At 37.7% G+C, this 26084-nt stretch overlaps 1 protein-coding gene across 1 annotated transcript; it reads left to right on the forward strand.

The window, feature by feature from the left end:
• Nucleotides 1-14272: 14272 nt before the first annotated feature.
• Nucleotides 14273-24504, forward strand: GNMT (glycine N-methyltransferase). The gene is made up of 6 exons (XM_058165111.1): nt 14273-14590; nt 18466-18593; nt 19837-19950; nt 20679-20821; nt 22845-22966; nt 23734-24504. Exons 1-6 carry the CDS (start codon nt 14385-14387, stop codon nt 23903-23905), a joined length of 885 nt encoding a protein of 294 aa, XP_058021094.1. The 5' UTR covers nt 14273-14384; the 3' UTR covers nt 23906-24504.
• Nucleotides 24505-26084: the final 1580 nt, after the last annotated feature.

Here is a 26084-nt window from a genome sequence, read left to right on the forward strand (position 1 = left end):
CAAGTAGATATTCTGATTTCAAGGTTCACAAGTATATAATGGAATGAGAAAAATATTATATCTAAGGTATCTGAAAGCCTTGGGTGGAGCTCCTAGAATCTCCATTAAATGTCTGGAACCAAAGTTCCTAAGCTTTCCCACTTCACAGCCCCCTTACAGCTTCAGTAAGTTTTTTTCAAAGCACCCCCATGCTACTGACTTGTGATGTGTGACTGATGTTGAATACTGTTATATTTCCCTTGAAAATTCAAAATATCCTATGCTGTCCTGTGACACTGCAGAGCACAGCTTGGGAACTATAGATCCAGACAGTATTATATATGAATTAAATATAAATAATTTTCAATTTAATTTTTATCTTTGTATCATCTGTTCTCTAAAATGAAACTGCTGAAGGACCAGGAGGATTGCAAATAGAGGTCATTTGATGTGTTTATCAACTGCATGTGATTGACTTATATCTACAACGGGAACGGGAGGAACTTCTGTCATAAGTAGGCACAATTGTTATTTTTTGTTTCACAACAGTCAGCGATCAATTCCCAGCCCTAATTACAGTCATCATTGAAGACTAGCTGCATTTTTAAATGATTGTACAATTAAGCACAAGTATGTTTTTTTTACAAGAATACGTTTGGTGCAGTGGCTGATACATTGGGCTAAGAATCTAGTGAATTTTAGTCCCACCTTAGGCACAAAGCCAGCTGGGTGACAGTGGGCCAGTAATTCTCTCTCAGTCAGAAGACAATGAAAAAACACTTCTGATAATTGCCAAAAAACCTGCAGGGGCTTGTCCAGGCAATTGCCAGGAGTTAACAGGTCAATGCAAAAGAAAATTGCTTTTCTCAATGTGATAATTACATTTTCATTATTTTTTTCTGTCTCAAAACATTAATAATGGCTTTTAATCCAAAAATGTTGGTCTATAAAGAACACAAAAATAAAATCTAGAGTTGGATAATACTTTTACTGTACAAAATGAAATGAAACAAAACCTGCAAGCTTTTGAATTCTCCAGAGATACTACAAAAAGAGACAATCTCATGCCTTTTTATTTTCATGTTTACTTTTGTCAATTTGAGGTAAATGTTGTTTTCTGTCATCACATGTTATCTTTAGTGGATTTATTACTTTATTTTTTTGGTGTGAAATCCTATGTTTGGTTTTTCCATTGATTTTCAGTATGTTATAGCTGCATTGGAGTTTCCTTCAGGATTAGTAAACATAAGGGAATTTCATTTGGAGTCTGTAGAAAATCTACACTTCATAAATTTCCCAACTCTCATCAAGCTAAGTTCTTCATAACAAGGTTTTTTAAAGTACACTGATTCATTAATACCAGCTTAGTACTAATAAATTTCTAAGGTGACTTGGTAGAAACATCTAATTCTTTATAGATTAGATGCATAAAACACAACATTGTGGTTGCACGTTGATTTATGATAGAAAAGTCAAAATTTGAAGCTAGTGTTTACTTTCAGAAAATACCTAGAAAAAAGTTAATCATCTGTAGGCATTGACTGTAAGCAATGACAAGAAAAAAATGTCTTGGGACATAAAGTCAGATTCCTGTGCTATTCCCATGGGCAATGCAAATTACTTGCATGTTTAATAAGAAGTGTCTGCTATTGCACTTTAATGTAAACATATAAACATATGTAGAGTGTCACAGCTGGCTTTGCACTTCGCAATGCAGCTCCTCCATTGGCATTTGCTGCACACTTTGATCCATCTTTCATGTGCAGAAATCTTTGGAAATATTACACCACACTTGGCAATGTTTATACCAACTTGTTTGCTGCTGTATAATTTTACATGCTCCCTTTGATGGACTTGCTAGACAGTCTTACTTGATGATAGACATTAAAACACCCTTTTTCTTTCTGTGTAGCAGAGTGAAAATTATATTTAATGAATCAACTTGTGTACTCAGCAGATAGTGAACACTGAATGTTAATTACAGTGGCTTTCTGACAGATTTTTAAAACTTCTCTGCTACACCTTTGAACAGAGCATTTGTTTTATGCATTCTGAAATCTGAATATAAAATCTTGTGATAATTGATTATATCACGTGGACAAAACTTCGGTGTCTTTGATGATTCAGAAACTTGCTCAACATCAGTTCTAAGAAAGTGGAAACCAAATGTTTCCTTCAGCTGGGAATACATTAATGAGAGTTGAAGTCTAACATATCTGAGGAGGGACCAAATTAGATGAGTTATGAGAAATATTTCCTTCATCTGGGAATACATTAATGAGAGTTGAAGTCTAACGTATCTGAGGAGGGACCAAATTAGATGAGTTAACACTACTGTATCAGAATAGTTTCAACCACATTGTTTTTTCTCTTTTATACCTTATAGATCTTGATACACTCTATTATTTCAATGTGATAATAAATTATGAACATATTATTTAGAAAGCTTTATTTAGAAAGCTTAAAATACCGTAATTAGGAAAAAGTAAAAATTCTATTGATATTAATAGCATTTTAGGATAGCAATATTACATGTTGCTTTGTTTACCACCTGCATTATAGAGAAAAACTATTTCTCCATTATAAACAAACTGTTTCAGTTTCTTGCATTTTTGTTCTGGGGGAATATAGTACAAACATGGAAACTGGAACTTTATCCTATTTGTTTCACAAAGTAATGAATGACATAGTAATTAAGTAACTTACCAGATGTAGGCTTCAAAATTGGGATAGCCACTATCGGCCTCAAAGGCATACAGAAATGTTAATTATCTGCTTTTATCTAATATTTGTTTGGATTTTTGCAATCTGAAGAGAAGTGGATAAAAAGTATGGTTTCATGGCTGTAATTTCTTAATGTGATAGGTCTCCAGGTTGAATTTATAAATAAAAATAGAGCATTAGGAATTCAAGAGGCTTGTTACCCAAATGAGGATTTGCATTTTGTTAATGGCCAATGTCATGGGAATTTCATTTCAAATTCAAATTCCAACATTGTCTCAGGCGCATGATCTTATCTATTCATTGTCACATGAATCTGTTTTGAATTAGAAATTCTAGGAGTTGAATTCGTAACATTGTCAGTCAAGAGATCACCCCAAACTGAACTACACTCTCTTTTCCTCACTCATCTTTCTCAAATGGGCCAAAAGGTACTGACTAAAATCTAGGTAGTAAGCATGACCAATGTTAGTCTTTATTGTGCATTTAAGTCTATAGTATTACAAGAATTATTGTAACTTTAATTGGGCAAAACACTGTATCATAGTGTACAACCTTTTGAAAGGAGGTATCTCATATGGTTTAATTTACAGACCATATAATACGTTCAATATCCAGGACCCATAACTCCTAGGTAATTGAAATTTGCCAAATTTGATTTAAAAATGTATGACATAATACAAAATGTCATAAAACATTTCCTATGGCCAACTCTGGGTATTTGAGTTATAAAGTTCAACATAGTGAAGTATAAAGTTCAACATAGACTTTCAAAGCAGATACATCTCTGAAGATCTCCCTGAATTTCTAAGAACTTTCCAAGGACATTAGAAGCTCTGCCATTGTTGAGTTATCAACATGTCCCACATACATGTGATAGGATCCATTAACATCCCAGCCTCAATAATCATGGGAAAAATCAGGTCTTCATGGCCTTCTACAAGGTCAAAAGGATCTAGGGCTAGGCGATCCAAATTTCTAGTAGGAGGCTGTTCTATAAGGCAGGCACCACAATAGACAAGGCATACTTCTTAAAACCCCTCATATGACATTGCTTCCCCAGGGGAACTAGGAGCAGTACTATTCTGCTGTGAGATCAGTAGTGAGATCTAATGGGATGGCCAGAATCTTGTAGGGATATGGAGTTTTGCAAGTAACCTGGCCCCATGCCATCTAGGTGAAAACCAGCACTTTGAATTGTACTCAGAAGCCTACTGGGAGCCAGTGCAGCTCATGAAACAGCAATGTTAAATGGGTATACTGTGGTGCACTTGGTACTGCACCTGCCATTGCCTTCTGGACCAGATGAAGTTCTTGTATGATCTACAGGAGCATAACTATATCCAGTAAACTGCAATAGTCCTATAGAGAGATGATTAGGGTATGGATTAATTTGAGAAGTGCCTTCTTATTCAGAAGTGGCACAATTAACTCTTGTCAGGTTGAGCTGAAACCCATTCTTCTCCACCGCCTAAGGCTCACACAGTTTCCAAACACCTGAAAAGTGCCTTGGGAGCATTACTTGGATGGGACAGTATGGAGATATATAACTGATGATACAGTACTTGACCCAACATTTTCATGTTAATTTTGAAAGGGAGCGGGGAGAGAATTGAGTTCTGTGGCACCCTTCAAAGCAGAGATCTAGAGTTAGAACTTTCCCCTTCACCAACATCAATTGGAATCAGAATTTGAGGAAGGAGGAGAATCATTGAAGAACATTGACCTCCCAAACTCCTCAATCAGTCTCTAGAAGGATACTATGATCAGTGGAATTGTAGGCCACAATCTCCATCTCTACCTTGCCAAAATTCACTTACTGGAATGATTAATGCCATTAAGATACTATAACCTGGCCTGATATCTGATGATAACCTGCTTTCTCCAGAACCCTTTTGGAGTTACAAGACTACCATTGCTCAACAACCTTTCCCCTTCCTGGTTGGTACTGGCCACTCAGGAGGTGACACGAGGCTGGCTCCAGGAGATTATCAACGCTTCTTTGTTGGAAGGGGTTTTCCCTGCTGCCTTGAAAGAGGCGGTGGTGAGACCCCTCCTCAAGAAGCCCTCCCTGGACCCAGCTATTTTGGGTAATTATCGTCCAGTCTCCAACCTTCGCTTTGTTGCGAAGGTTGTAGAGAGTGCTGTGGCGCGACAGCTACCCCAATACCTGGATGAAGCCGTCTATCTAGACCCGTTCCAGTCCGGCTTCCGACCCGGGTACAGCACGGAGACAGCTTTGGTCGCATTGGTGGATGATCTCTGGAGGGCCAGGGACAGGGGTTATTCCTCTGCCCTGGTCCTATTAGACCTCTCAGCGGCTTTTGATACCATCGACCATGGTATCCTGCTGCGCCGGTTGGAGGGATTGGGAGTGGGAGGCACCGTGTATCGGTGGTTCTCCTCCTATCTCTCTGACCGGTCGCAGACGGTGTTGACAGGGGGGCAGAGGTCGACCGCGAGGGACCTCACTTGTGGGGTGCCGCAGGGGTCGATTCTCTCGCCCCTTCTGTTCAACATCTATATGAAGCCGTTGGGTGAGATCATCAGTGGCTTTGGGGTGAGATACCAGCTGTAGGCTGATGACACCCAGCTGTACTCCTCCACCCCAGGCCACCCCAATGAAGCTGTTGAAGTGCTGTCCCGGTGCGTGGAAGCCGTACGGGTCTGGATGGGGAGAAACAGGCTCAAGCTTAATCCCTCCAAGACGGAGTGGCTGTGGATGCCGGCACCCCGATTCAGTCAGCTGCAGCCACGGCTGACTGTTGGAGGCGAGTTATTGGCCCCAAAGGATAGGGTGCGCAACTTAGGTGTCCTCCTGGATGAGCGGCTGTCGTTTGAAGATCATTTGACGGCCGTCTCCAGGGGGGCCTTCCACCAGGTTCGCCTGGTTCGGCAGTTGCGCCCCTTCCTTGATCGGGATGCCTTGTGCACGGTCACTCATGCGCTCGTTACCTCTCGCTTGGATTATTGTAATGCTCTCTACATGGGGCTCCCCTTGAAGTGCACTCGGAGGCTTCAGTTAGTCCAGAATGCAGCTGCGCGGGTGATAGAGGGAGCTCCGCGTAGCTCCCATATAACACCGCTCCTGCGCAGACTGCACTGGCTGCCTGTGGCCTTTCGAGTGCACTTTAAGGTGCTGGTTACGACCTTTATTTTTATTTTTTATTTTTATTTTTATTTTTTTTTTAATTACTTTTTTTACAACAAACAAACAAAAAAAAATACATTATTACACCCTTGTGCTATACATAAAAGGAAGATTTGGGTCTTCGGATATATCCTCATGATTGCCAAAATCCACGTTCTCGAGGTACAGGTACTGAAGCGTCCAATGTTCCAAGCGCAAAGTCCACAAATGGTTTCCAAGTCTTCCAGAAAATATCTTCTTTATACACACCACTTCTAATTTTAATATCACATGTCATTTTATCATTTAAAGCTAATTTCCACATTTCAGAATTCCACTCTTCTATTCTAAAAATCACATCTAGTTTCCAATATCTAGCTATTATAATTCTACCTATTATAATCATAATTCTAATCAATTCTTTTCATATTTTGTTAATTCTATTTCCTTAATTACCAACAATAATATAGTTTCCACTCTCAATGTTATTACTTTCCCCATCATTTCAAATATCATTTTCTCCAATTGTTGCCAAAACTTTTAACCTTATCACAATTATACCACATATGTTCATAAGTCCCCAATTCCATCTCACATCTCCAACATTTTTACTAATTTTTTATCCATTTGTGACAATCTTACTGAGTCAAATACCATTTCCAAACAACTTTATAATTGTGCTCTTTAATCCTTATAGATAAAGTTCTCATAATTCTACTCTTCCAATTCACATTCCAATCTGACTCTGGTATTTCAATATTAAGATCTTTTTCCCAATTTGTCCTCATCACTCTTTGTAATTTTTCATCAGAATTTATAATCTTATAAACCCTACTAACGAGTCCCTTTAGCCCAATTTCATCTTTCATAATTCGAGATACTAAATATTCAAATTCAGTTTCACATCTATTTATCGAATAATTTTCCTTTAGTTTTTTGTCCATTTTTCTATCTGTATTTTTCAAACCAACTTAACCCTAATTTTTCAATAATTTCTTTATTCCTCCTTTCATTTCCATAACTTTTATCCAATCTCTAATAATTTCTATATTTTCCTCTTTAATCACTTCATTACGTTTTATATTATTTTAATCGCCAAATTCCAGTTGTCTCCCCAAAAGATTATATCCGAATTAAAATTTTAACAAATTTATTCCACATTTTACTTAATCCCTTTAACCAATAACTTCTACTTACACATTTTAAATTTGCTTTATCTAAAACCACCTTGATCCAAATTTCTATATCCCTTAACTCTAAATCTCTCCAATAGTTATCTTCACCTTTAAGTATTTTTACCACTATCCGGATACCATACGCACAGTAATAATTAAATAATTTGGGGATTCCTAATCCACCTTCCTTTTGATTTTGATACCACATTTTCTTCACTAATCTAGGTCTTTTGCCACCATTGCAAAATTTATCCAGTTTTTTCTGATATCCTTCAATATCTTTCTCTGTCAAATTTAGTGGTAGCATCTCGAATAAAAAGTTGAACTTGGGCAGCAACATCATCTTACACATTGCAATTCTACCAAACCAAGACAACTTTAAAATTTTATATTTATCTATCTTCTTCTCAATTTCGTTAATCACCACATCATAATTAAGTTTTTCAATTCTTTAACCTTAAGTGAAAGCACTATACCCAAATATTTCAATGTGTTTTAATCCTTATCCCAAATTGCTCTTGCATATTCTCAGACTCATTACCATTACTATCCATCAATAATTCTGACTTTGACCAATTTACTTTCAATCCTGTCATTTCCTCAAATTCTATCAAATGCTTATATATCTTTTCAGATCTTTCTCTACATTTTCAAAATAATTAAAGTATCATCCATACAAATTTATCTTATACCCTTATATCCTTCTAATTCTTCATCTTTTCTATCATTTTGTCAATATTTCCATAGCCAATAAAAATAATGTTGGGGACAGGGACATCCTTGTCTCGTACCAGCTTCTAATTTTATCTCTTCAGTTAATATTCCATTCACCTTCACTCTTGCACTGCTCTTTTGGTACAATTTTGAAATAACATGTATAAACTTATTACCAAAGCCTAAAGCCTCCACAATTACTTTAATTGTTTCCCATTGTACAGAATCAAAAGCTTTAAAAATATCCAATGATACTATACCAATTTTATCACCATTATATTCAGCTACATCTATAATATTTAATACTCTTCTAACAATATCACTCATGTATCTACCCTTCACAAAACCTACTTGATTATAACTTATATATCTATCTATAAATCTATTTAATCTATTACTTATAATAGCAGTAAATATCTTTGCATCCTGATTAATTAAAGAAATGGGCCGATAGGACTCAATCCTTTCTAAATCTTTATCTGGTTTAGGAATTAGGGATATCACCGTTCTATTCCATGACGAAGGTACTTCCCCACCATGTAATATTCCATTAAATAATTTTTGCAATCTTGGTATTATTAATTCTTTAAATTCTTTATAAAACTCAACAGGTAATCCATCCTCACCTGGAGCTTTCCCTAATTTTAATTTTTGTATTATTCCATTAATCTCATCTTGTGTTATATCTTCTTCCATCAATTCCTTATATGTTTGATCAATTTTCACCACATACTTTTCTAAATAGCTTTGCAATTTTCCCCGATTAATTGGTTTCTTTGAATATAGATTCTGAAAAAAATTTCTAACCACTTCACATTTCTCTAATTTTTTATAACATCTTATACCTCTATCATCTATCAAAACTCCAATTTCTCTCTTCTCTCTTTTATCTTTCGCCATCTTTGCCAATAATTTAGAATTTCTATTACTAAATTCAAAAATTCCTATTTAAAATCTCAAATTTCTTTTACTAACTCTGTATCTTCTTCTATCATTTTATTTCTTAACATATTAAGCTCCTGAAGAATTTTTTTCTTTAGTAAGCAAAATTGATTTTCCAATTCTTTAATCTGATTTTTATCTCTTTCCATTTTAATTTTATAATTTTTATATTTCCTACTTGATAATTTAATACTCTCCTCTAAACACCGCTTTCATCGCATCCCAAACAATTTCAAATTTAACCTCCCGTTATCATTTAATCTCCAACTTTCCTCCAGTTTTTAAGTATCCATTTTTATCCTTTTCATTTTATACAATTTCTCGTCATATCTCCAATAGCTTCTTTTTCTCAAAATTAAAATCTAAGTCCACCATAACTTCTGCATGATCAGAATCTTTAAATTCCCACATCTACCTTATCCACATTATTCAACAAATCTTTAGAAAGAAAAATATAATCAATTCTAGAATATGTATTATATATCTTAGAGAAAAAAGTGTATACTCTCTCAATTCCTTTAACCTCTCTCCACACATCGACCACGCCGTTTCGAAGCATCCACATATTTAAAATCCCCATTTTATTTGCTCCTCCACAGCGGGTGGGATTAGTACTATCTATTTTATCTCTGATTAAATTAAAATCCCCAGCCACAATTACTTTCCCTACACTTTCATTCTCCAAAATTTTTGTTATTTTTTCAAGAAATTCTCTTTGTTTTTCATTCGGTAAATATAAATTAACAAGTGTCACTTTTTCCTCATTAAGATTTCCAACAATTATTACATATCTTCCATCTTCATCCAAAATTACCTTATGTTTTTCAAAGTACACCCTATCTTAAGATTGGAGCTTAAGATTAAAAGGGATTTGCCAGACATTTTATTTTTACAAGAAACCCATCAGAAATCCGAAGATTCAAATAGAATGTATATAAAAGGTATGCAAATATATGAAAAAGCATTTGGAACTTCAAAAGCTAGAGGAGTTGCTGGTTACGACCTTTAAAGCGCTCCATGGCTTAGGGCCTGGGTACTTACGGGACCGCCTGCTGTTACCATATGCCTCCCACCGACCCGTACGCTCTCACAGAGAGGGACTTCTCAGGGTGCCGTCCGCCAAGCAATGTCGGCTGGCGGCCCCCAGGGGAAGGTCCTTCTCTGTGGGGGCTCCCACACTCTGGAACGAACTTCCCCCGGGTTTACGCCAAATACCTGACCTTCGGACATTCCGTCGCGAACTGAAGACACATCTTTTTATTCGCGCGGGGCTGTCTTAAATTGTATTTTATCAAATTTTAAAATTCTTATTAACTAATTTTAAATGGGGTTTTTAGCTCACTGTATATTTTAATTTTCAGGCCAATTTTAAAATAAGTTTTTTAATTGCATTTTAAATTATATATTGTACTGTTTGTTTTATTTTTGCCTGTACACCACCCTGAGTCCTTCGGGAGAAGGGCGGTATAGAAATCAAATAAATAAATAAATAAAGGGCTGAACGCTGGACAAAATTGTGCAATAATGTGATGGTCTCTTAAGAAGGAAACAGATCCTCCCACAAAGAGGCATTCATCATAATCATAATCTCTTCCCCATCTTAAAGATTACATTAGTTGATCCCCTTCTTCCCATATTCAACCTTTTTAATCAGCATATCCATAAATCACCAATTCATTTTTTCCATTTTGAGCAAAAAGTCCATACTAAGTCTACAAGAAAACAACCAAGCTCAGAGAGCCCTTAAGACTCCTTAACCATTTCTTTTTGCTTATTGTTTCTTTTCTATAAAATGCTTTTTGTGCTAAATCTGATAAAAATATTTTGGAGCACAGCCTGGGTTTATATCTGTTCCATATTCCTAACACGGCATTCCTAGTAATGTCAGAACCATCAACTGCATTGTCTCTTTTAACCATAATTTCTGTATTTCACAACCAATTTGTCCAAGGCTCCAAGACAAATATCTCCATTATTTTCACTAAGGGAGATGTTGGCAGTCTCTCAATTTTGCCTCTCTCTGCTCTATCTTGATATAATTTCACCTTGATCCCAAGCTTTTCATTTAACTATTAAATGAGTCCTTGATGCCAAAAGTTCAAAGTTTGATGTTACAAAAGAGTGAAAAGGCCTCCTAACTGTGCAGCAAGGCCAAGATAAATGTGGGTTCAGCCAAAATGTGAACTCAACACATTGAAGGTATAGGTATATAACTTTGATCACATACCATTCTCAGCCATAAATTAGCCACCCAATATAGTCTGGTTTAGTTTGTTGTTTGATTCCAGCCCATGTTTATATTTCAATTTTTTGGATTCAAGTTTATTACTTTCTGTGAATAAAGTGTGGTTAAGATAACATGTAATTAACACATGTAATGAAAACATTAAGAACTGCACATGTAAGTTTGAATATGCAGTTTTTCTAAAACACTTCCAGGACAGGATTTGTGCACAGATTGTATGAACTCGTTTTATGCCTTTCAAGCCGAATTGAAGCTGTGCCAGCCCAAACAAATGAGCATAATCAGCAACCATGTCACATTATATATTAGTGAGTAGCAACTATGAACATTGATGCCAGCTGATGCTTTATTGCCTGAAAATTTCCTCATGGGAGATGCAGGTGTAGTCAACCTATGGGCAAGATGCAGAACCAGCCTCCTTATTTTTATGATCCTCAAAATCTACTCTGCTCACACAGAGATGCACTGGATATGCCTTCAACACTGTAAGCATTGATAGAAACTGCCATCTTCTCCTATCATGTCTTCAATGGAAAGCAACTTTTCATTTCAAAAAGTGAGGAAGGAGAAATTATTTTTCTCAACCTTTCCGCCTAGCCTGTCTGAAGTTGTTTTCGAGAAATAAAATAATTCTTTCTTCTTCATTGATACCTGTATTCCTATAATTCAACTATTTGAATTTCTGCTTATTAATCAGCTGTTCAACTTTTAAGAAAAGAAACAAATACTAAGCAGACTTTATTTTGATGCGGGGAAATGGAAACAGAAAATCAGAGATTAGATGAGAGAAAGAGAGATGTCATTCCATAGAAACCATAACAGACTTCTAAAGCAACACCTATTTATTGATTTTGCTGTCTGAATTCCTGGTTATTAGTCAGTTGTTATCTTTAAGAAAAGATACAAATTCTAAGCAGGCTTTATTTTAATGCTTGGAAATAGAAACAGAAAATCAGAGATGAGGAAGAGAGAGAGAGAGAGAGATGTTATACCATAGAAACCATAACAGACTACAGTACTAAAGCAACACCTAACAGGCCCTGTTCTGTTTTCAATCTCCTTAAACTGTGTTTGTAAAAGAATGTTGCAGTATCATTTTTGTGTGTAATGCTGAGGAACATTTTTCAATATATTGAATTATTTTTGCTTTATTTTTCACAACTTTTCAAGCCATTTCTATAATTACAAAGCATTATTTTTGTGTGTATACTTGAACCTATAGCACATATTTCTTCTTGCTCTATTGTTATCATATATGGTTGTTACATTGCATTATTTCCATTTGTCTGGGAAAGAGACACACGCACACTGATGGGGATGATAAACACTGCACCCTGTGCCCTAGGCAGCCTGGGATTTCATGCATCATGGAACTCTAAACCCACAGTAAGGATAATTAGGCAAGACTCTAAAAACAGAGGCGTTGACCAGCCATAGAATTCTTCATTTGGAAACTCCTAGAAATAAAAGGGGGTAGTGACTTGCTGAAAATCTCCCCATTTGTTAATTCAAGTCAGGAAAAATATTGGGCAGAAGAAATCAGTATATTGATTTATTTAACAAATTTATATAACCATCCATTTACCAATGGAACTCTGGATGATGATCCAAAGGTAAAATATCTTGAATGAGAATTAGGAATCAATTAAAACAATCAAGTTGAAGCCACTGTAAAAACATCTTACCAATATGTCCCCACACTTGCTGGGTTGTATGGGAAAAGACCAGGTCTTCAGGAAGGCCAAAACTGTCAAAGCTGTCTGAAACTCTGAGGGGGATGCCATTCAGTAAGGCAGGCCCCGTGACAACGAAAATACTTTCTAGGACCTACCAGGTGACATTGCTTCACTGAACTTGTCTATATGCCAAATTTAGTGGGACGGACAGAAACCACCAGATAAATAGTCCACCTTCCCTTAGTATCCCTTAGAGTCCTATAAAGACCACCATCCCTCTCAGAGCTGAGAGATACAGAGATACAGATCTGAAAGGTTTTATTCGGTGGTTCACCTGGATAGATCATAAAACTAATGCACTACACATAATCACATAAAGTATAAAAGTTAATGAATTCAACTCCTGGGTTTGAACCTTATAGAGTAACATCTGTCTACCAGAACTGGCAAGTTGCAAATAAATCAAAACCAGCCCCATAGTGCCTGCCTCTTGGTATTCAATGTAACTGAAAAGACAGGGAATAGATGGTTCCATAAGTAACCTGGCTCCATGCCACATTGGGCTTTAAGAGTAATAACCATCACCCCGTCGACACACAATATTGGGATTGAAAATGTTTTCATGTATATGTGTTTTGTCTTAAAAGAAAATTTAAAAAAATTGTATAAAAAAAGAGTAATAACCAGAATCATGAAGCGCACCTAGATTCTACTCGGAACCAGGACAGGTCCATTTTGTCACAAGTTGCAATATTATCTTGAAAAAGTTATTTCCTGCACATAGCTATGAAAGTTATTTGTGCATTTTGAAGGCCTTGTTTTCAATTCTATTTTTAATTTTAAGAATAAGAAATGTTTTTTAATGAAACATTTTAAAGGAGAGAAGGAATATCTTTTCAAAACCAGATGGGTGCAATCAGGCCTCTCTGAACTCTGGATGATTCACACTCTTATTATATTTAGAAAAAGAACAGAGATATAGCTTTTTCAAGCAGCTCTTGGAACTAGATAACTATTGCCATTGTAGTGGTGGTTTTTTTTTTTGTAGCTTTAAATTATATTGAACTGTTTTTTTATTATATGATTTTATTATATGATTTTTGATCACATGTGATTATATGATTTTTATTAAATTATTTTAATAATAGATTTGTGGTTGGTTATTCTTATTTATTTTTTAAGCCTGGAGTTTGATAAAAAAAGTGAAATATAAACTTGGGAAATAATTTTTTTATTAAAACATTTTTACAACCGTCACATTTGTGGATGCACAAAATCCAAATTTAAATACATAAATCACTTATAATAGAGTCAATTTTTTTTAGAAATAGCTGACAAAAGTTAACACCCTGTTCTACCGGATTTTTTTGTCTGTAATAATTCTATGCCTGTTTCCTCCATTACAGGGTGTTCTGCGATTCCAAGATAAGCATTGACACCTGCCTTCCAGCGATGTTGGACTAGCATTCCCATAATTCATAGTCAGCAAGGTCGACGCGGGACCAACAGATTTGGGAAGGCTCGGGAAACATTATAAGCGCGCCCAGGTCAAGACCTTTGACTTCAGGAACAGGGGGAGGGCGGGGAGAGGAGGAATGGCCCTCCAGCGGGCGGAGGGGTGGGAGTGTCCGCTATCCCCTCCTTGGATTGGGCGGCTGCGCCGGGGGGCGGTCCCTGGCTGGAGTGAGCTCCTCTGGCGACCGGCTGCCGGCTCCCCTGGGGATCCTAATTGCTGGAAGCTGCAGCTCCGGCGCAGCTGATCCGGAGCAGTTGAAGAGGTCGGAACTGCCGCCCGCCTCGCCATGGTGGACAGCATCTATCGGACTCGCTCGCTGGGCGTGGCAGCCGAAGGGCTCCCGGACCAGTATGCAGACGGCCGGGCGGCGCGCGTCTGGCAGCTCTACATTGGCGATACGCGGAGCCGCACGGCCGAATATAAGAACTGGCTGGTGTCGTTGCTGCGCGGTCAGTGCTGCAAGACGGTGCTGGACGTGGCCTGCGGCACCGGGTGAGTCGCCAGGGGAAGTGCCGCTGGGCCCGCTTCTCTTCCTGCCGCACGCCGAGAGTTTTTGCGGGAAAGGTGCGGGTAGAGCGTATGGCTGGAGCTGCGGTTCCGTGCGAGCTAACCCGGAATCTCTGCCTCTCGACAACAGATACAATGCGGGTCGAAACCTTCAGATGTGTGGCCAGCGGCCCTTGGGTAATATGGTTGTACCTGAGGGTGACCGTGCTTGTCCACTTGGGAAGGCGTCCTTTCTGTCCCTGGGGAGGGGGCGGAAAGGAGAGCTGCCTTTTGGGCTTCCAAAGTCACTCACTTTTTTTGCTCTTGTTGCTGAAAGGACCCACCTTTCCAAACTCCCACTCGGTAAGAGGGTCCCGTAAAAGTTCTGCTGCCTTTGGTATCTGAAAGAAGTGAGTCCAAATTTAGCCATTACTCGGAGTAGAAGAGCTACAGTCAAGGGGACATAAAAATCAAGGGGTTTTGTGACACTCAAAAGACTTAAGCTTTGGCATAAGCTTGGGTGTTTTTCTTCCACAAACGATTAAGGCTTGTTTGGAGCCTTAGGCTGTCTTCAGATTAAAGACCTATGATTGCATCATGTTGAGGCCTAATGACTAAAGTGTCCATAGAAATAAAAAAATTAAAATAATGCCTACTATTACTGCAGTATGTGAGGTTTTAGCAGAAGCTCCCTCTCTCATTACCTGTTTTTCTACCTTCTATGCATATATAAGCACAGGAATAGTTTGAGGCATTTATTTTATTGTACTTTTAATACATAATTAGAATGCACTTTTTAATCAGCTGTACTGAAGGAATGGACTAGTCTGCCCAAGATATTTTTCTGGCTGAAAAAGAGTTTCTATCCCCTCCTTCAAGTTCAGACGTATTTAGACACATGGAAATTCCCACAAACATTGCTGCTTTTCCCCATACATACTTGATTAATACATCAAATATTAACAATTTGTTGCCCTTTCATGTCAGTTAAAATCTGCCCGAGATAATTGCCTCAACTTTGCCTCATGAAGCATGCAACCTTTGCAAGAGAGACATTAATGTAAACAGAATGTGAGTCAAACATATTCCTGGACAAACAGAAGTGTCAGTAGGTCTGTGTCACGGTAGCCAACTTGGAAGTTTACATCTTCTCATAGTGTGAATCATCTAAGATGACATACTGTACATTTATTTCTGTTTTTCTGTTTTTATATTTATAGGCTTAAATATTTGAAATAATTGTACACAATGCAAAAACCTGAAAACATGTAGAACAGGTACTGCTAAATGTTGGTTATGCAGTCTAAGAATATTCAGGGGATTATAAAATAGGCATTTATAGGCACAAATAGTTTATCTGGGATTCTAAAGAAGATGGGGTCTTCTACAATACTGATTCTGCTACTTCCTAACTGGATTCCTGCCTCTAATGGCTGGCTAAGGCTTTTTTGGATGAGCTGGTAGGAGATTGGATTTGAGCAATAATATTTTGTTGAGGGAGGATTCAGTCAGCTCCGAAGGAAGCTTGGTGTTCTTCCTATTCATGAAGCTGTCTTATTGGTCCAAAGTTGGACAACTTTGACGTCTCTAACCTAAGGAAAGATTGTTAAGAAAGTTATGGCCTTGCAACTTCAGAAAACCCTAGAGGAAGCAGATTATTTGAATACTTGGCAGTCAGATTTCAGGTCAGGATATAGCAGGAAACTGCACTGGTCATGCTTGTGCAGGCATTGGGGCAAGGTTCAACTCTTTGTCCTCCTTGATCTCTCAGTGACTTTCAAAACCATCAACTATGATATCTGTGTGGACCATTTCTAAGGGACTGGTATGGGGAGGAACATTATCTTGTAGTGGCTTTCTTCTTTCCTGAAGGGACAATTTTAATCAGTGTTGGTAAGAGAGGAGTAATCTTCTCCAAGGCTGCTATTTTGTGAAGTACCTCACGGTTTTTTCTCTCCACTCCTTTTTAATAATTAAAAAAGGAATGAGGATAATCTATTGACGTAAGTTTTGTTGCTGGTAATCAGCTATACATCTTGTTCCTGGCCTGTACAGGTGATACTACTGATCCGGTGCTTCTTAATAAAATAAATGCATCAAAAGTGCTGACCCAGTGCTATTAGGATGCAGGATGGGGAGAAGTAGATTCTAAATGAATTCCTTCAACATGGAATGATTTTGGTTTGGATATCTAATGATTCCTGAGAAATTCCATCTCTAAATCTGAGCAGTTGTTTGTAATTTAGAAGTCCTCCTACACTCACAGTTACTGCTGGAAGAACAGGTGGCTAGAAGGGTTTTGCATTTGTATGCAAGTTGTGACCATGGATCACAAGAACCTGATGACAATCATTCACCTCCATTTGGAATGTGCTATAGAACTGCTCTTAAAGAGCATTTGGAGGTTGCCGCTGGTACGGAACCGAACAGCCCAGATGTTATGGCCATGTCCTAATTTTCTTGGATAACTTTGCTGATTCAAGGAACAGCATGGATTGTCATTTATTATCCTATGCAAATTTGATTCCAGTCCTGGTTGTCTGAGGGACCACATTCTACATTCATCAGTTCATGCAATAAGATCAAACAGGATCAATTTCCTCCAGATCTCATCTCTATGGGGATGTCATATGGTAGGACCTTGGAAGGGTTTTTTTCATTAGCTGCTCCCACTCTTTGGAACACCCTGAGGTCTAGTCATCTTCATCCCTCTTAAACATGAGAAAAATGTTGACCTACCTTTTCCGTTTGTCACAGTAGGAGGTTGTGCTGTAATTGAAGGTAAGTTTGTAGGGCACATAAGATTTGTATTTTACAGATTTTTTAAAAAAATGCCTAACTGAGGGTTGGATTGTTTTTATAACACTGTTAGCTACCTGAAGCCTGTGCAGGAACAGACAACGTACAAGCAGAGCAAAATAAAAGAAACCATTTAACATTTCTTCTTGAAGTTTGAGTATGGACTTAACTCATTACAACCTGTTGATATATGAATGTTATATTTTAAGTATGAATATATATATATATATATATATATGGATGTGGATTTAAGTAGTTACAAGTTACATATATGGCACATTTCAGTTCCATCATAGTATCATGGTTCATTAGCCTAATTTGAGTTTGGCCAAACTTGAAATTACACATGCTTAACTCAGGCCTTGAAATGTATTTGAATATTAGTGGCTTGGGTTGGTAGTTGGGCTATAGGTTTGAGCTCCGAGCTTGACAATTTGGTTGCAAATGTTTCATGACCATTCGAGGAGATATCATCAGTGCAATCTGAATTGATTCAAAGCACACTGAGATGTCTCCTTGAATGGTGTCAAAATGTTTGCAACCAAATTACCAAGCTCAGACCTCAAACCAACAGCCTAACTCAGGCCTTCTTGATTCAGTTGACAAGGATTTTGGAATGCATGTGGTTACTTGCTGTGTTAATCAAGATGTCCATTTAAAAAGTAACAATGTAGAAAAGGGCCAGAGATGAGAAAAATAAAACTGGAGGAATTGTTCTCACAAAAACACTTTCTTTTAAGAACATACTCATCTTTGCTTTTCAAAAGCTAGAGAATATTGAATTTATCTTCCCCATAGATTTTAAGTGAATGTGTGCAGGTATTGGTTTTATTTATTTATTAAAGAGATATACATGTAGGAGATACTGTGTATGCAGCCTTAGTAAATAATTTTATATAGTATAGTAGCCATTGCCCTAACTTTCATGTGTGACTTTTTCTCTAACTACTAAAATGTAACTGCTAATATACTGGTAAGTGGAGGGAATTATTATGATGAGTTAGTCTGAAAAATAGTTTACTTCAGATTTCATCCCTCAAAGTGTACCTGGAAATCATTTTCTCTCTCCATTTCTGGTGCAGTGTGGATTCCATTATGTTGGTTGAAGAAGGATTTAGTGTCACCAGTGTAGATGCCAGTGACAAAATGCTCAAATACGCCTTGAAGGAGCGATGGAACCGTCGAAAAGAAGATCCATTTGATCATTGGGGTATTCTAACTTTTGGTTTAAGAATATCAACTGATTACCCTCCCCAATTTGATGTACCCCAGATATGTTGGCGTGTAACCTGTAGAATTTTGGGACTTTGGTCTAACAAATCTGGAGAATATTAGCTTTGGAAGTCTGGAGTTATGTATTCTTAGTTGATTCATATCCCGCTGACAGCAAACTATTAAAACATTTTTATTAGTTTCAGGGCAGAGTCTGAATGTAGAAAAAACAGTAGTTAGGTGCTATTGTATTTTGGTCTGTTCCCAAAATCGCTAGTCTGGGATCTGTGTCAGAGTCAGGGCTGAAAAGTGTTTCCTATGCTGTTCTTTTTTAATCAGAGATCAAAACATGTAGAAACAAATTCAGGTTTACTGTTTTTATTGTTCTGAGTTAAAAGCTCAATTATTTACACACCCTTGCATACCTTCACAATTCAAAGTTTAGCCAGCCAGGCCAGTTTTGAGTTCCAGAAGAATTGAAGCATAATGCTAACATAAATGCTCATTCTGTCTGATGACTCCCAAGGGCCCGTATATTTTTATACCCCCCTAGCATGACTTGACGTGATTTGATATTGATACTTATCAATGTTTGAACACTCTTATTTTGGAACTTTTCTCACAGCTAGTTCACATAGGAACTATCTAATATATTGTGACTTCTTCATACTTTTCAATTTGGTACATTTCTATAAACTCTGTAAGACAAATTCTTCCTGAGTAAACCTTTACTTTTTGTGTTCCTTCATATATTTTACATCTTTCATATATGCCTAGTCACAGAAATAATAGTATAAAGCTACACATTATTACATCACCTCATGATGATTGAGATTATATTGCTGCGATATTTGCATTACTATAGTGATAAAAGTTCATTAATGTAATTGTATATATTACTTTGAATAACAAACTATCTATCTCTATATTAATGCACTCTTAGTCATTACATAAACATCTCTACTATTTAACATTTCTGTATATTGTGCCAGTTGGAGTCTGAACTGTTGACTTGAACAGCATCTTAGCTCCATGTAAAAATAGGTCTGAGTTCTTGTCCTGGGCTCTTACACTATTGGGATTTGAATGTTTCCCAACAACAGTATTTGAGCATCATTTCCAGGCTATGTTTGATAATTTTCAATTCCCTTTTGCATTGGAAACATAACATCTTTTCTTACTTAGCTAAAGCAAGGCATGATGAAGAATCAGAGGTTGAGTTATGCTTTTCTGTTTTGCAGTAATTGAAGAGGCTAATTGGCTCACCTTGCCACAGGATCTACAGAAACCTGGTGAAGGCTTTGATGCTGTCATCTGCTTAGGGAATTCTTTTGCCCATCTTCCAGATTTTAAAGGTGAATGTCAAAAGATTGTTATTCAGAAGTCTGTTGCATTGCCAAAGCTATCGAAAGGGATAATCTGAGACTTTTCCTTAGTCTGCATAGAAATTTACTTTGACCTTAAATAGTAAATAAACATACTAGCAGAAATGATAAGTAATTCATTTAACTACTACACAAGAACTAATTGTTGGACTTTTACATTCAAAAATTGTGTTGAAAATTATATCAGTTTGCTAGGGAATCCAAGTGTTTAAATATTCCTTCTGAAATGAATATAATGATAGGAGATGTTTTAGTTTGCAGATTCAATCCAAATTTCAAGCACTTTTGGATGCATTACATTTTGTATTTTTTCCTTCCAGGCTAGTGCAGGAGGGAATTGATAATGTAAATTTCAATACTCAGTTGTAAATTTTAAAAAATGAATTTATCAGATTCTAACTTCACAGCTAAAAAGTATGTAAAGAATGGATGATACAAACCACATGCTCCATAGACATGCTGTCTATTACAACAATATTCTCTAATTATTTTAGGAAAGGGGAGCTCCAGAAAACTAGCTCTGGGGTGCAAAGGTATGGCTATAAGGGCAGTGGGTTGGTAGTTTTTGAATGCACTAATATCCATAATGTAGGTATTGTTGCCTTCTTAACAAAAAAATGTCTAGGATAGCCAGAGTTTGAAGGCAAAAAACAATCTAAAGGGAATACATTTAACACAAATTTTGAACCTATTCCTAGGTGACCAGAATGTTCACAAACAGGCTCTTAGGAATATTGCCAGCATGGTTCGTCCAGGTGGCATTCTTGTCATTGACCACCGTAATTATGACTACATCTTGGAAACAGGTTGCGCCCCTCCTGGGAAAAATATCTACTACAAGGTAATGCTGGAAATAACTTCTGCCTAACCTTTTGTGTCAGTGATACCCTGTTTCCCCCAAAATAAGACATCCCCTGATAATAAACCCAATCAGGCTTTTGAGCACATGGCAATAAGGCTAAGCGCTTATTTCAGGGTTCAAAAAAATATAAGACAGGGTCTTATTTTTTGGGAAACATGGTAATAAAATATTTTAAAACAGCAAAAATATTTCTTTATAGCTTATCGCGGCTAATTATAATAGGTTATTATTTTATAGCACAATGCCACATACTTCAGTGTGATCCCTTTAAAAACATATTTTTCAAGTAGATATAAAGGAAAACTGTCAAGCAGAATGGGACTGCATCAAGCTACCTGACTCTATTTAGATAGTCTAGTATTCATAATATTACAATAGAAATAAAGAAGAAAATCTGTCCCTGTGTTGCTTCCAGATATTCTGTTTAATCTGTAAATTCTTTTACTATTTTTTCAGCACTGGGTGGGAATAAATTGGTTAGCATAGCATAGATTGTAGTCTCCAATTAAAAGCATATGAACATTGGCATGAAAGCACTGCTGCATCAGAGTAAATAGCAGTGGAATAGACATGCAGGAAGCTTTTTCATATAGTGTATGTATGTGTGTATGTGTATACACACACACACATTATATATATATATATATATATATATATATATATATATATATATATATATATGTATATGTATATGTATATGTATATATATATATATATATATATATATATATATATATATATATATATATATATATTTATATGTATTTATATATGTATATCTATGTATGTATATATATATATATATATATATATATATATATATATATATATATATATATATATATATATATATATATATATATATATATCTTTATATATATATAATGTGTGTGTGTGTATACACATACACACATACATACACTATATGAAAAAGCTGATAATAGAAATAGTATAGATTGTTGGGGGCAATATGCTGACTCTGTAAACGGCTTAGAGAGGGCTGTAAAGCACTGTGAAGTGGTATATAAGTCTAAGCCTAAATGCTCCCGGTTCAAACCAGATCGTCTGATCCGGTAGCGATGGCGGGTGGTCCGCCGAAGAGATTGTAAAAAAAATGCTTTTAAAAGGCTCCTCTGGCGATCCCAGCTGAGTTGCCTGCATCAGAGGTTTTTTTTTCTTTTAAAGACAAAAAAAATGCTTTTTAAAAAAAGAAAAGCCTCTGACAGTAAGGCAACTCAGTTGGGATCGTCAGAGGAGCCTTTTAAAAGTATTTTTTCTACAACCTGAAGAGGTAGAAAAAATGCTTTTAAAAGTAAAATAAAAAAAAAAAGTTGGCCACGCCCACCCAGTCACATTACACCCCCCACCAAGCCACGCCCACAGAATCAGTAGTAACAAATTTTACATTTCACCACTGGTCTAAGTGCTATTGCTATTACATATGAAGCTACTCAACTGAGAACATTGTAGAGTAAAATGCAGATAGCAAGATGATTAGAGTACTCATGAAGGCACAGCTCTAGTAGACAGTCATGAGTTTTAGAGACACTGGAATTAGGTATTTGGCTCCAAACATAAAATATTAAGTTGAAGCTGATCCCCAACGTAAGTCTGTTAGCGGCACAAAGATCAAAACAGAATCTTCAGCCACCACTTTTCTATAGCAGGATTGTGCTATTATTATTACTACCACTACTACAACACAGTACTATTTTCTCCAGAGGGAATGTTGATTAAAAATAGCACGAATATAGTTGAGGAATAAGTAATTAACTGCCTATGGGCAGAGTGCGCATTTTGATATAACCAGAGGGAAGAGGAACAAGCAATGTTGCAAATTTATTTTTTTACTTATAACAGAATAGAGAGAAAAGTAGATTATAAAAGACAGCAGTGTTGTTCTGCAATTTGGAGCTGGCTTAACACAGTGAACAAGCCACTGAGAAACAAATGCAAAAAAACATAAATACAGAAAACTAATTAATTTCCTTTCTTTCTCAAGAGTGATTTAACCAAGGACATTACTACCTCGGTTCTCCTTGTGAACAACAAACCAAACATGGTGACATTGGACTACACTGTGCAGGTCCCACATGAAGGCAATGATGGGGATTCAGATTTAAGGTATGTTCTCTGTAGAACCCACATGATTACTGTATCTCCACTTTGATAACCAGGGTTAGCACAACTAACCATTTAGCATAGGGATAGAGTAAACAGATATCCTGGACATGCATGCATGTATCCAATTTTTAGAGGTACTGATTTCTCTAGGCAGTGAATCTGGGCATCTAATAAAGATTAAAATAAAAAACCCATCACAGATAAACTCCCAGTGCCATAGGATAAATAATAATCTCACTCACATCAATAAAAAGAGCTCATCTACCTGCCTGACCCAAATGCCTGGGAAACAGCTAGGTTTTTAAATTACTTTACACACTATTCTGTACCTACCCATGAGATGGCCCCAGAAACCTGCTCATCTCTAAAACTCTCAAATTAACAGATATAAGTGACAGGGCCACTTTATACTACCTAAGCCTATGAAACAGGATACATACATTCAGTTTGGACCCTCTGGTATGTAAGTTAATATTTCTTGATTTGTACTGATAGAAGCAGAGAGTAAGATTTCATCCATGCGCTAATAATTACTGATAAAGTATTCTATTTTCTTAATTAAAAACAAACTCAAAGTAGAGTAATTTTGATTTGCAGCATGCTTTTTGAACAGAATCCTCAAAGGATCATGGACAAATTAATGTTCCTGAATTGGAAATGATTTAAATGGAAAGGAGGAAAAGCCGTTACATTGCTGTGTCTCTGTATTAATATCTTCATGGTTCTGTTACTTAGCTATTAACACACATTTTCTGTTTTTTTATCAGTCAGTTCCGTCTTTCTTATTATCCTCATCGTCTGGAGTCTTTCACGGAACTATTGAAAAATGCATTTCAAGGCCAATGTGAACACACAGTCCTGGGGGACTTCCAGCCTTACACACTAGGTCAGAAGCCTGGCCCATGCTATTTCATCCATGTAGTGAAGAGAACTGGCTGAGACCTAGTCAACAGACTACTTTAGCAGTCATACAGACAGGGTCTTTCTCAGTGGGGGGCAAGAATTTGTTCAAGCAGGAATATATATGCAGAGGTACTACATGAACCAGAGAAGAATTTTTCCAGAGTCCAGTCTAATTAATCCACTTTGAGGATTGAAATGCTCAATGGCATTGGAGGGAAGGAGGTGGGATAAGATTGCTTTGCATCTCAAGTCTCAGTTGCACAGTTGGCTAAAATGTTCATTGTTCTCTCTTGATATTTTCTTCCTCTTTTTGCTGGAAATACCTTGCTAATTTACACCTATGTAAATTACGTTGACTAACGTTTACACCTATGTAAATTATGTTAAACTAATGATTACAATGATGCAGGGTTTCTTCAAGGGCTGGGAAGAAAGGAATGACGGGAACAAAAAACCTTATTTCATTCTTTATTGTGCCTGGGGAATCAGTGCCCCTTCAGTTTAAGTTGGATTATACTCTTCACTACTGCCTATTGCCTACACTAGCTGGAGCTGATCAGGACTGATGACTGGTGTGTGTTTCCAAAACCTTGTGAGATAACTTCAAAATAAATCTACTTCCTGCCTTCACACTATTACTGTCCATTGCAGCAAGCATTTCTGTGTGTTTGTGTCTTTTGCTGCTGCATCTGTAGAACCAGTGGTAGGATTCAAGTAATTTAACCACCGGTTCTCTTGCTGTAATGATTTCTTCCAACAACCAGTTTGCCAAACTGCTCAGAAAGTTAACAGCCAGTTCTCCCGAAGGGGTGCAAACTGGCTGAATCCCACCACTGTGTAGAACAGGCCATAGAACAATGAAATTTATTTTTACAGTAATAGAAGACACTTTTTTTTTAAAGTTCCCTCATTAATAAAAGCAAAATTTCCATTTATTTTTGCACAGCTCAGTAGTGATGGGGTGGCAGAGAACTATGATTTTATTTATTTATTTTATTTATTTATTTATTCAAATTTGTATACCGCCCTATCTCCCTAGGGACTCAGGGCGGTTCACAGGCAAATAAAATACATATAAATACAAAAATAAAATATCCATTAAAAAACTTATTAGATGCAGCCAGATAATTAAAAACAATATATATAATAAAACCCATTAAAATCTACATTTAAAAACCTAGTCCAGTCCTGCGCAAACGAATAGATGTGTTTTAAGCTCGCGGCGGAAGGTTCGGAGGTCCGGAAGTTGACAAAGTCCTGGGGGGAGTTCGTTCCAGAGGGTGGGAGCCCCCACAGAGAAGGCCCTTCCCCTGGGTGTCGCCAGACGGCACTGCCTAGCCAACGGCACCCTGAGGAGTCCCTCTCTGTGAGAGCGCACAGGTCGGTGAGAGGTATTCGGTAGCAGCAGGCGGTCCCGTAAATAGCCCGGCCCTATGCCATGGAGCGCTTTAAAGATAGTTACCAACACCTTGAAGCGCACCAGGAAAGCCACAGGTAGCCAGTGCAGTCTGCGCAGGAGAGGTGTCACATGGGTGCCACGAGGGGCTCCCTCTATCACCCGCGCAGCCGCATTCTGAACTAACTGGAGCCTCCGGATGCCCTTCAAGGGGAGCCCCATGTAGAGAGCATTGCAGTAATCCAGACGAGACGTCACGAGGGCGTGAGTGACCGTGCATAGGGCATCCCGGTCTAGAAAGGGGCGCAACTGGCGGACCAGGCGAACCTGGTAAAAAGCTCTCCTGGAGACGGCCGTCAAATGATCTTCAAAAGACAGCCGTTCATCCAGGAGGACGCCTAAGTTGCGCACCCTCTCCATCGGGGCCAATGACTCGCCCCCGACAGTCAGCCGAGGACTCAGCTGACTGTACCGGGATGCCGGCATCCACAGCCACTCTGTCTTGGAGGGATTGAGCTTGAGCCTGTTTCTCCCCATCCAGACCCGTACGGCCTCCAGACACCGGGACCGCACTTCGATAGCTTCGTTGGGGTGGCCCGGTGTGGAAAAGTACAGCTGAGTGTAATCAGCGTACAGCTGGTACCTCACACCGAAGCCACTAATGATCTCACCCAGCGGCTTCATATAGATGTTGAACAGGAGGGGCGAGAGAATCGACCCCTGCGGCACCCCACAAGTGAGGCGCCTCGGGGCCGACCTCTGCCCTCCCGTCAACACCGTCTGCGACCGGTCGGAGAGATAGGAGGAGAACCACCGATA

This window comes from Ahaetulla prasina, chromosome 1 (assembly GCF_028640845.1).
Source record: "Ahaetulla prasina isolate Xishuangbanna chromosome 1, ASM2864084v1, whole genome shotgun sequence".
NCBI lineage: Eukaryota > Metazoa > Chordata > Lepidosauria > Squamata > Colubridae > Ahaetulla > Ahaetulla prasina.